Consider the following 12,846-nt stretch of genomic DNA (forward strand, 5'->3'; position numbering starts at 1 on the left):
TGGGAATTTTAAACAAAAGTGACTTGTTGCTAATAGGATTCATTGAAAGCCTGAGCTTATACGCTTAACACTCATATATACCTAACTTCAGTTGCAAGCAAGCATTGAGCAGTATGTGAGCTTCAGTGCTAGAGGACAAGTAGAAAATTAATCACAGTATCTATTAAAAGGTCCTCTGGAAATCATAAGGCCATAGAGTGCTGGTTCCACTGCCCATCCTGCTGGCCAGTAATACTGTATGGTTTCAACATATCCCACATCTGCTTCTCTCCATCCCAAACAGGTGTTCCTTGTCTTATGCTTGAATTGTAAATTCCTGTGGACAACAGAGGTCTTTTGTTTTGCATAGCTGCAGAGCCTTACACAATGCAGCTCTACTCTATCCTGAATGCTAACATGTACTGTAATACTACAAATAATAACTATCTTGTGCCACATGATTATCAAATTAAAATTATTCAAAGTTCATATTTTTAGTATGTCATTTGAAACCATGATCTCCCTCATGAATAGTTTTAAAAGAAACTGTTAGAGGTTTTACTATTAAAAATATTTCATTGTGTTTCATGTGGTCATTAATCAAGCACCAGGTAAGTTATAAAAAGCTTCCCAGAACAGTGGAAAAAAGCTGCCCTACTATGGCTATATTTTTAAAGCACATTTTCCTAAGTTGCCTCCTTTACTACATAAAATATAGGAGTTACTGAATGTTGATTAATTAAATGATACTCTTTTGTAGCCCTGGAACAAATTATCCAAAATTGAACACGATAAGGGGGGAAGCTGTTATTCTTCATGCAACTGATATGGTTTCTGAGGTTTTGATTAAATTAAAAAGGAGGACCCAATTAACCAGTGATTGAATTAAGTGGATGACACTGTATTGATCATATTATTTTAAGACACCTCTAATGAGTTTTAAAAGCAGCTCCATTGTTACACTTGAAGAGCAAGCACCACAGCAGTCACTCTCTCATCCCCACAATTTTCAGCTCTGTTTTAAAATCCCATGTTATAAAAACATCCTGTTCTCTGCCTTCATTCCACGGCAAGGAGAATCCCTTGCACCTAAACACTGCTTGAAAAACAAACTCAAACTAAACTAAATTCAAAACAAACCCTACTAATTCGACCTCTTCCTTGACATACTCTTAGTAGAACTACTTCAGCAGGGACCAATGTTTTAAGCAATTAACCCATCAGCTAATTTCCCAATGTCAAGTTCCTGAGCAAAATAACCAAAGCAGAGGAAGAGAAGTGACATCTACAGGCAAAACATGCCAAATCTGTTGTGTCCCAATCAGCTCTACACCCTATGGTTATACAAACATGCATTTTAGATGACTGAGGAGAAAGTGAGCTCTTTGCTCTTCAACCTCCATTTATTCCAACTCGGGTTTCGGAGAATGGAGGCATTCACTTTGTACAACTGCAATTGTCAAAGACTGTGGTGCACAGCTGACTTGCGGTAGCTGATGGAAAAGGATTGGTATCCACAGAAAGCAAACACCCTGTCTCTTACTAACTTCAGGGCCAGGACTCAGCCCAAGACTAAGAGAGGTGCTTTTTGGTGCAGATGCCTACCTCCAGCCTCAGTGTGTGAGGCTCTAGTCAAAAGGAAGCTTGTCAGTGCAGTCAGTGAAGTACAGAAAGCTCTTTGGCTCACCCAGAGGGAGACACCTGCATCTGATAAGTTAAAACAGCGTTTTCTTTGCACTGTAACTGACTGGCTCTCCCCTGGCTATTACAGGATTTTCAGTGACAGACCGCATACAGACATCACATCACAGATGACTGGATTCGGGCAACATGAATCCTAACCCAGAGGTCTAATTCTGCAATAGCAAAATCTAGGTGAGAGGCCTCTCGCCATCAGCAAGAGGCTTTGCTAAATCTCAGTGCTCATTTCTGCAAAGTAAAAAAACTACTCAAATATGTTGTTAGCGGCTAAGTGCCCCCACCCTAAATCCAGTGCCATCCCCCTAACGCTGATTTCACAAGGGAGGCCAACAATTAAACAGTCTGTAGAGACTAAACAACCTTCCCATCCCTTGGGAGGGTCCCTACAGGACAGGGCCAAAGTGCAGAAGCAGAGCACGCAGTACTCTGCTCCCAAGACATCTTCTTGAGACAAAGGATCTTAACCAGGGCTGGACGTGCAGCAACTGCAGCAGACGAGGAAGGTGGGAAGATGGAAGAGAGACTATACAGAAGCATAGCCTCCCCCACAATATGTGACACACTGCTAATAGGTAACAGCTGCTCAAAACAACAGGGACAGGGTTTATAGCGTGTTTTGTTGTTGGTGTTTTTTTTTCCTGTTACTTTCGCTGTTTTTTTCTGAGTGTTTAGCACCAGCACAATCCCCCCCCAGATTAAATCTAAGGTCCAACTCTGACTTTAATGACAAAAACTAGAAAAATCTCAATTATCTTAGCAAGTCTCTTCTTGATTTCTTTGCTGATTGATTTGACGTAAGTGATGAGATCTGGAAATCACCAGTGTTCCAGATACACGTTCATCAAACTAGTCAAGTATAAAAAAAAAATAAAGTTCAATACAAAATTAGCACTGGGCTAACGGTCTCTCCACATTAAATCTGAGGAAGAATCCCAAAGACCTGAAGCAGATTCATAATCTCATACCCACACCTTCCTGTGCAGCTGCAGTGGTTTGGATTCTGTACATCAAAATAAAAAAGCAGATAAAACTGTGCGTTGAGTTCAATGGATTTAATTTCCTACTTACCTGTAATATCTTCTTATTGTGGGATGCACCACCAGTAGCCAAAATCCTTGTTCTGGGCACTGCAATGCAATACAACATATAGATCAGCCTGAAATTGCATATTGTCCGGATTTGCACTACCGAACCAAGCAATGAGAACAAGGTGGTGGGAGTCAAATGGCCTGGGCTCTCTCTCTGTACCTCTAATCTACTTTCTGTAAAAAAGGAGATAAGACTAATTACCCACCTTTCCAAGCCACATTAGAACACTTCTTTAGACGAGGCAATATAAGTTTTGCTGATCTATTATTATTATAGTGCTATCAAAGTCTGGGAGATTTGCAAAAGAGATATCCAATACGAAAGGCTGAGTGTTATTATACTACAGCTCTGGTTTGAGGTCAGATTGGTTTGGCTCATAGCTGTATATATACAAGCTGACAGATAACCTTTAAAATCAGCAGTATTTTCCAAACTTGTCTCCTCGTGACGTTCACAATCAGAGTTCACGGAAACCTGCGCAATCTCTATCTGCTTGAATGACAAGGAAGTGTGTCAAAAGGCAATTAGAGATAGTCTAAGTCAATTCAACAAAATAAAAAATGATCTGAATCTTCATCCAATTCAAAAACATAGATTTGGAGGTATTGAGAAAAAAAAATTACCCTGCATTCTTTAGTCTTTAAGGAAACCCACCCTTCCTCATCATGTTCTCGAATTTCTGTCCAATGCCTCATTATTTATTTGTGCGCATGCTCCTCTGGAGCACAACATGCAACAAGCCATACATCTATTCACAACCACAATTCAGCAAGGTGTTATAAGCATCAGTAGTCCACATATCTCACTGAAATTCTTTAAAGGCTTACAACTAAATAAATGCGTAAATACTTCAATATATTATATTTTTAAAAAAACATTAAAAAAAAGACATCGATTATCCTAATCCGTGACAATAATAACACCATCCTCCTGAAAGGGGAATTTTAGCGTGATATTATTATGTTATTTTAACCTCATTTTTAATGAAAGCTAAAGATAATTTATTTCACAGAAAGAAAACTTGGTCAACTTATACTGAGGCCCTAAATGACTTCTTGTCATTTATCTTTTCAAGTACCTTAATGACCAGGTCTCTGAAGACAAAACCAGCAACAAAGAAGATGCAGCTCACAAAGGTTCCTCATGCCATTTCTTGACCCACTACTAGATTCTCAGGTGGAGTCTAAGACCCAGCTGAAGCATGGAGGACCCTATTTTGCTGATAAATTTAATTTTATTTTCCTCTTTGGAGGATATTCAGAGATGCACAAATTGGGTTTTAAAAGCCATTAGGATCTCTGTCAATGTCAGTAAACAAATAAAACAAACAGCAGAGCGATTCCTCAGGGAAAACAAGTTTCAATTATACCAACACATAGTGACAGATCCCTGCCAAGATTATCACAACAACATAATAGCACAGAAACCAGTGAAAAATAACTGGTAAGCCTCTGTTCCTAGAGACCAAACTGAACTCTGAATGATTTGCCTAGTAGTTGCAATTCTGTCTTGCTAAAACCTTGTTGTGAATATAAATTCTTGCCAAAGTACCATATCCAACACGAAACCACAGTTCAAAGACAGCCAGCAAGACAGAATTAGAAATAAATGTTTGCTACACTTCACAGCGACTGAACAAACCGAATGAATGAGGCATGCTTACTACCCCCTGCCTCTGGAAAGGGGCTTTGTAAACTGCTGGGATATCCCCATCTGGAAAGGATGGTGCATAAGACATTGGTGGTAAAGCCAGGCAGTGGCCACCCCTGTGAAAACTGCAAACAAATCTTAGCTCAGCTGCTTCTGGTACTTCCACCTGCATGCCAGCTCTCTGTCTTAGGGCTGCTGCTACCCAACTTTCCAAAAGTTTGGGGGTTCTGTCAGTAGGTACTGCATCTTCTTTCACTGGCACAGTAACTGATAGGCCAGGTAGGGCTGACTTATGCCTTCAAGCTGACTTCAGTGTCCCTGTAACAGATAACATATCTGCATTAGGAATTGAGGACTGGACAAGAGACTTCTACTCCTTGCTAGGTCAGAAGATTCAGGTTTTGTATATGTTACCATTTTAGGCCATAACTGTATCTCAGGATATTTCTATATAAATGTTTCCCTAAGAAAAACAGGGGTAAAAAAAATAGGGGTAAAATTACACTACATGTACACTTCATTCTACAGAAACCACCCATGAACCTACATTTACCCTACTTTTAGTTGAGGTAAATACCTAACAAGAGAGGAGACAGAACTTAAGCCTAGAAGTGCTTAACACCCCGGATTATCTGCACACCTATCTTAATCCAGACTAATTCTTTTGTAGGTAAACACTAAGAATTATTTCAGTAAATGGCTAGCCTACTTGATAAAAGGAAATGATGTAGTTTATGCAATGAAGTTTCTGATGTTGGTTGGACATCTCAAGTTCTGAATGGGGTCAGCTTATGAGTACAAAAACACATAGCTACACAGAAAAAATAAATAAATAAATTCTATGCTGAAGCTACATAAGGGGCAAAACCATTCATTCTTCTCCACTTTGAATAACTAGGATGGTTTGCTTCACCAAAACATATCCCAGTAGGTAGCAGCCTAGTGAACCGTAGCCATCAATATCTGACAACAGAATCTGACCCAGTGTGCTGGTGGGACTGGTCCATCAGAGCACGTGGAAGACAGATCTCAAGCGAACCCGGTGCTCCACGCTTCCAGCAGCAGCTCTGCGTATGTCCAGAGCCGAGACGACAGCTTCACTGGTTGAGTTTTATTACAAACAAGAAGGTCCCAAAAGAACCGATCCGAATTCACTGAATTTTAGGTTTATTCCTTATTTCAATCTCTCCCTTGAGACTGGGGAAAAGGCATTGATCACTGATTTCAGGATTGCCTTTTTAACGCCAATACTGTGTGCTTTACTGAACGGTGGACATTTGCTCTGAGGTGTGTAATTGGATACATCTTATAAATAAATAAAGCCCATCATTTATGTATACAGGGGCATTAACAAAGACATCGTTCATCCATCACTAGTGGTGTTCTCAGCCAGCTGTGTTTGAATCTGTCGGGAGCTACCATCTATCCCCTACGGCAGTGCACAGAAAGAACTTAAACACAGTGCTACTAAAAAAAAAACCAAACAACTGTAGCAAACATAATTCATGAATTCAGTTCTTTGACAGTTGAGAGAATCAGTTTAAACATCTTTTAATTAAAAGCTCCCTGCATAGTACCTAACCAACCAGTTTATTTCCTTCCTATTTAAAATTTTATGATTTTTTGAGAGCCGATACAGATTTTTAACCCTGTCTAGAAAGTGTTCACAGGGCATGGTGTCATCTTGCAACATGCACATCTTCCACAGATCTATTACCTGCTGCGGAATGGGGTGACTAATTTAAGGAAATTCAGTTAAAATAGTAACTCCCATGGCAGCAGACAGAGCGAGGGGGAGAAGAGACAAGTAAAGAAGTTCATTTGCACAGCAAGATGGAGCATAAGGCACTTTCCCAAACACGACTGAGATGTTAGCCCTCTGAACGTGTTACTGCTCACACAACCACCCCCACTCTGCCTTTCAGAGATCCAGTAAGAAGAACTGAATGATGTTAAAGTTCACCTCCTGGCTCTTGTTTTCAGTCAAAATACTGTTTTCACTGAAAGGCACAAAGGGGAACAAAAATCTGTCACTGAGAAGACAGGGAAACTACTGTGGTTTGTGTTACAGCAGTTTCAGTGCTCCCCAAAAGACTGAAGTTCTGTACTGATGATGCCTTCCCAGAAAAGCAAGCAGCTTCATCGCATTAAGACAAAAAGCTGGGGGGTGTGGACAAAAAGTTTTAGAAAGTACAAACTCAAAGAGCATCGCCCACGTGGATTCAGCACGTGAAACAGGAACCAGTGGCACAGGGAGAGTCCCTCCAGAGCAGCCCAACATCCCCTCCAATGGTCTTGGCGCATAACCATAGACATTAAGAAAAATAATCACGTGAGCAAACTCACATCAATCAGAAGGTTAGCACCGATGATCAGCACAAAGGAGGCTGGAGGTAGAAATTCACTCTCCTGTTCCACCCGGAGCGGAGTCAGATCACAGCGCTAACAGGTCCAGGTGCTGAAATCGATGGGAAGACTCCTGACCTCAAGGCTTTGGCTGTATTTCAGCTGACAGCAACAACATGTCCATATCAGTCCTGAATTTCACTAGCTCATGCACCGCAAAGCCAGAAAGCAGAAGCTGAGGATGAAAACCCTCCAACTTTTTCACCTAAATTTCCATTTCTATGCCCAGCCCTGATTTGTACCCCAAACTCCAAGCGCTAGCTGACATTCAAAACTCCTAAAAGACATTTCCAAGGCTTCATTCAAACAACTTCATAATGTCTTTCTCATCACAAATGAATCCATAAATAAAACAGAACAATAGAACATGCATTCAAAAAGCAGCTGATTACGCACACGAACCCACGCCAGCTATAAGCATGATTGCGAATAACTGCAATTTACAATTTGTAAGCAACAAGAAAAGTGTCAGCCCCTCCTTTATTTCTCTGATTAACTCCAAACACTATAATTTTAAAAAATATATTTTCTTGCTTTTCATTCAAGAAAAACAAAACAAAAATACATCATTATTTTGCCCCATTTATAAAACCAACGTTCCAAAATCTTCCTCCTTACAAATTAACTCTTCAAAAACTCATGCTAATCATTCTTATTCAAATAAGCACCGTGAACTGAACTCCCACTATGGCAAAAGGTTTTTGTTGTTTATACCTTTTCAAATATGAAAATATTCAAGTTACAGGTTACCAAACGGCTCTTACATCCCTGTGACTTCTAGGATTGAGTCCAAATGCACTTGCTTCTCTACCTTGTTGTGCTCTGTTACTTCTGACATCTCCAAGCATTTCATAGCACAGAAGAAACAGACTGCCACAGTCTTCAGCACGTTAGACAGCATCTGATTTTTAACTTTTTTTTTTTTAATTTAGAGATCCGTACAACTGCCCCAGTGAAAAAAACTACAGGCTTGAAGCCAAATAATAAAACAAATTCATCCATCTTTGCAATACTAAAAAGAAGACAGTAATTCATAAAAGCTATTCAAAATCTGTTTTTTAAAAGGCCTTTTTACTTGTACTTTGAAGTGTCAGCTAATTTATTACAGAGAGAAGCAAGCCATATTTGCCATACAGGTTGGCCTTTTCCTTGCTTATAAGCAAAGCTTTCATATTTCGTTAAGACTTTTAATTTCATTGAGGGTTTCAATTGCTCAACTGCATGTTAGAAGTTTTCCAGGCACAGAATTTATTTTTATTTTTTTTTAAATGCAGTGCCTGGGGAAGAAAAATAACTTTTAAGGACAGAATTGATCATCAGCCTGTATGGCTACAGCTCCCATCAAACCAGCTGTAATTCAACAGGAGAAAATAAAAGCCTTGATTTTCTCAGCAGCAATGACAAATATGCCTAATATCTTCAACATTTACACTGCTTACATAGACAAAGTCTCTACAATGATGTAGGGAAGAACGAGCATGATTCTTCTTGATCACACTGCTGCAAGGCAAGAATAATACCACTGCTATGAGCTGATGTGCACATGCCTAAGTAAAACAGAGTAGAAATGTTACCCAGAGTCAAGATTCATATGCTACTGCTAGTCTAGATCGCCTCGTGTTCTCAAGCAACAATGTTGACTACTAATAGCAGAGATTGTTCTTCATGAAGATGCCAAATTCAGCTTTCCTAAGACCTTGCTTCAATAAAGACAAAACTTTGTATTTCACAACCTGAAACTGAAAGACACCAAATCACCTAACTCTAAAATTCTTCTTAATCTAACTCACTTCAGACAGGAAGAAGCCTTCCCCGTTTTAATGGATTTCAGGAAAAATAAACGTAGAAAAAACGCGTACAAAAATTATCTTTTTAACCACACCTCACAACATTGCAAATTACCCCAAAAACACAAATAGTCCAAGACGTACTATAGGGAACCAGAAAAAAAAATTTACGATACAACGCTACTGACAATTCAGCTTCATTGACTTCAGCAGAGTTATGCAGCAAGGAAAAGTTTGGTTCATGAACGTTAAAGACTTATTTGGGAACAAGCTGATCAATAGTCATAACAGCGCTATCGCATATACATTGACAAGTGCACTATGAGACCTCTGGAATATTTGCACTTCTTGTAGAAATACTGCAGAGCTCAATTGCTTATCAATTCACTGTGATTTTTTTTTTTTTTTGAAGACGTGGATCTCCATTTGACAGAGTATTTTCTCAAAGCCTGGGCTAAATTCCAAGTGTAACGTATAAAAAATATACCCACAACTCAACACTAGAGTTTACAGGAAGCAGTTAAAAAAAAAAAAAAAAAAGCAGCCGATTCAGACCAGAAGTTTTCATAGGTACAGGCTGAATAATTTGGAAAAACCTTCCTGCAGAAGCTTTTAAGGAAAGAGGCAGAAAGCAAACGAGAAGGAAACACTTAAAATCTATTTGGTCAAGACTCAAAATGTACTTGGGGAAAAGTCCTCTCCTGAAGACATTACTACTAGACACAATTTAATAAATACTTGTTATCTCTCTGACTTGTATAAATTCTTGGTTCTGAATTAATTCCTTATAGAAAAAATAAGTCACCAGGAATTAGTGAGGTAAAATGCACTCACCAACAGAACTCAGAACTGATTTACTTCAGCTTCAATGGTTTTTTTTTTTTTGGCACTCAAAGTTTTCATCTTTTCTTTAACCGAAGTTTAAATATGGCAAGAACTGTGGAACTTAAAAATAGTGTCTTGGGAAAAATACTAATCACCACAAAAACTGTTCAGCAGTTGTCCAAACATCCATGAGGTAGCCAAGGTTTCAATTAAAGGCTCAACAAAGTGTCACCTGCTTTGATTTACACCATGCCTCCGTTAATTATTCAGAGACCCTTGGCAACACCTCTATCTTCACTCCCCACTTCAGAATTGCTGTCCTTCAGCAGATAAACAGGAAATCTGGAACCAACGGGACAAACTAACTGATTCTTAAAAAATGTTCTGAAGCAGAACTTAGAGGAGACCAAACCTTAGAGGAGACCAAAGCTGCGTGTTTGAAATCTAGCCATTACATCCAGCTATTTAATAATCTACCTACAGAGAGCTCCAGAAGCGTTAAAGGTCAGAAGAGACCATCTGCTTTATCGAGGTCACACAACTTTAACACCACGATCCCACCATCCAACCCAGCAGTGCATTTGCTCAAGGACAGTAATGCGAAGAAGATACAGAGCCTCTCCGCTGAGAGAGGCAAAGTGACAGAGAATTTACTGCGACTACTGGCTATTTTCATGCTGAATGAGACTTTAAATATTTATACTTTTCCCATCATTTAGATTTTTATCTTTTAAACTTCTAGCCAGTTGATCTTTCTGGGTTCAGCCTTCCAATTAAAACATTAGTGTAGAGCTGGGCTTCCCCTTCATGTCTTGGCACTTATAGACCACAATTAAATTACATCTTGTCTTTCTTTTTTTGATAAGCTAAGTATATTAAGTTCTGCTACTCATTAAAAGGCATATTTCCAAGACCACAAACCGCTGATGCTTAGAGCCGCTGGTACGCTACCAGTACCTAGCAGAAATGTCTTCACCACTAAAACCACTAGAAAAAAAGAGCAGGGTCAGTAAGAGCATTGAAAACATCTACCCTAGAATTACTTGATGCTGCATGTTGTCAGTTTGCCTGGCCAAATAGTTAGTAGGAAGGTACCAGTGTATAAAATGGTTGTGCAGAGAGGTGGTGGAGTCTCCATCCTTGGAGATATTTAAAAGCCGCCTCGATGTGGTCTTGGGCAACCTGCTCTGGGTGGCCCAGCTTGAGGGGGGGGTTGGATGAGGTGAGCTCCAGAGGTGCCCTCCAACCACAGAACCATAGAACAGTTGGGTTGGAATGGACCTTTACAGATCATCCAGTTTCAGCCTTAACCATTCTGTGAAAAACTCTTGATTAATCAGAGAAACTTTTGCTTGAAATCTGCCAGGATTCTTGGGAGCATGTGCCAGCTTTGAAGGTGTGCAGCTCTGGAAGACGTGCTGTGCAGAGTACCACAGGAGGAGGGCAGGCATCCTGTCGTCACCGTCACCAGAAGCACCAGAGTTTGGGAGAGCTCTCCACCAATCCATGCAGCAGTGCCGCTGGGAACGCTGGAGATGCAAACCAAGAATTCCTACTGCTCAGTTCCCTGGGCCAGAGGCGAGACGTTCACCTACAGTCAGGACCATGCAAGATGTTCCCAGAAATAGGTTTAAAAAAGAAATAAGTAAATAAAGTGACCACTACTATGATTTTCTTCAATGTGCTCTGTTGCTAGCATTGCAGCACGTCTCAGTATTTCTTCAAAATATTCCAACGTACGAAAAACTCATGCCTGAACCTGAGCAAAACATATACCCTCCCATGCCTATCCCAACTCTGACGTGGGTAATCACCATGTGGCTTTAGAGACCACGCAGCAATGTATAGTGCTGCTGAGTTATTTAGAAACATAAACCCACCATTGTTTCATTTGTAAAAACTATTAGTCCTCACACACAGCAATATTCATCCTTGCAAATCTTTTAAGGGAACTAACAAATTACATTGGCAAATCAACATAGGACACCATCCATGGAAGGTTAAAATGGGAAAAGCAAGGAAGGAGATAAATGAGCTGCCCAAGGTCGCACAAAATCAGTGGAACAACCAAGAATAGAACAAAGGCCCCTTCATTACTTAGATCACAAATGCATTCGATTCTGCATTAGTTAATCTGCACAGTCTGCGCATCAGTAGCAAGACATGTCCACAGGAGAAAATATAATAATAATCAGCTGCAAGTTCAGCATTACCTAAAGCCACAGAATATAATTAAAAGGCACAGGGTGCGACGACTTGACCTTGAATGCCACTTGAGGGAAGAGAGGAAAGAACATCCTACAGGGTATTTTGATTTTAGAGAAACCCAAAGCATGATGAACTTTGGCAAGAAACGGCTTATGATCTAGATTTGCAAACCAGATCTCTAGGAGATTTCAAATCTACTCTGCTTCTTTACAAGTTATCTAAAAAACATTAACAAAGGCCTACAAACAACAGGAAAGAGTCAATGTCCAGGGATCATCTTATTTTTGCAAAGGATAAGCCAGATGAGGAAAAGAAAATATAAAACAAGGCAACTTCGGTGTTTTCTTCACAAGATATATAAAAAAAAAAGTATTATGTTTGGTACTCACAAACGTTGCCTGTACCTCTCATTCTCCTAGTCCTGTAAGACTGTTTTGTGCTGGTGAAGAAATTTTCTTCTTGATTTTTCCTTTTAATACCTCCTGTTCCTCTCACTAGATATAACCTACAGGCCATAATGGACTTCAGAAGAATAATTAATAAGAGGGGTTCACCTGCTCGCAAAACACCAGGCAAGTTTTCCGAGGAAGGCAGAAAATCTGCTTATTTGTTTCATATACCAAGAAGGGGAGCACACAGAGTGAGTTGGAAACAGTTTGTCCTTTTTCTCCCTAAGAACTATACAGAACTTACTATCAGGAAAAAAAATAATAATAACCAACACTAATCTTCCTTATATGACTATGGTGGGTCACTTCACAGCCCAGAACCTCCTCCTTTCCGTACCGACAGCACGCAGCACTGGGGACCGCTTGCATCGGCTGAGGCTCTGAACACTACTAAACTCCTCTGTTATTAATAAACCTCCTCCTTTCCGAGAGGATTACTTATAAATGAATTTTGTGACCTCTGGCGGACTGGAACTAAACAGAGAACGGAGGGTTTTTTTGCCTTTAACTATAAAATAAATGCTATAGGAAGATGAATAGGCAGGAGCAATTAATACTTCCTAATAATTGTCATAGCGAATGGGAGAAGCACTACGTTTCTCGGGGTTTCGGAGCAGAAAGGTTCCAGGTAGCTGTTCCTTCCCGGGCTGGGTTCATGTAAATCGGATGCAGTTGCCAAGCAACAATAGGTGCTAAGGAATGAAATACAGGCTGCAGAAACCTAATAGCCTGGAGAGAACAAGAACTACAAG

General features: G+C 39.9%; 1 protein-coding gene across 9 annotated transcripts in view; it reads right to left on the reverse strand.

Moving 5' to 3' along the window:
- The window catches only part of XYLB (xylulokinase), a 93,669-nt gene that overhangs the window by 22,556 nt on the left and 58,267 nt on the right, over window positions 1-12,846 (reverse strand). For 8 of the 9 annotated variants that reach the window (XM_048062335.2, XM_013182465.3, XM_048062328.2 and 5 more), the window contains one exon: window positions 2,749-2,807. In XM_048062335.2, coding sequence (XP_047918292.2) covers window positions 2,749-2,807 — 59 coding nt within the window. Of the gene's footprint in view, window positions 1-2,748; window positions 2,808-4,585; window positions 4,738-12,846 lie in introns of those variants that run through there. The other variant, XR_007162709.2, reaches the window with a different exon arrangement.

Source organism: Anser cygnoides, chromosome 2 (genome assembly GCF_040182565.1).
Source record: "Anser cygnoides isolate HZ-2024a breed goose chromosome 2, Taihu_goose_T2T_genome, whole genome shotgun sequence".
Classification (NCBI taxonomy): domain Eukaryota; kingdom Metazoa; phylum Chordata; class Aves; order Anseriformes; family Anatidae; genus Anser; species Anser cygnoides.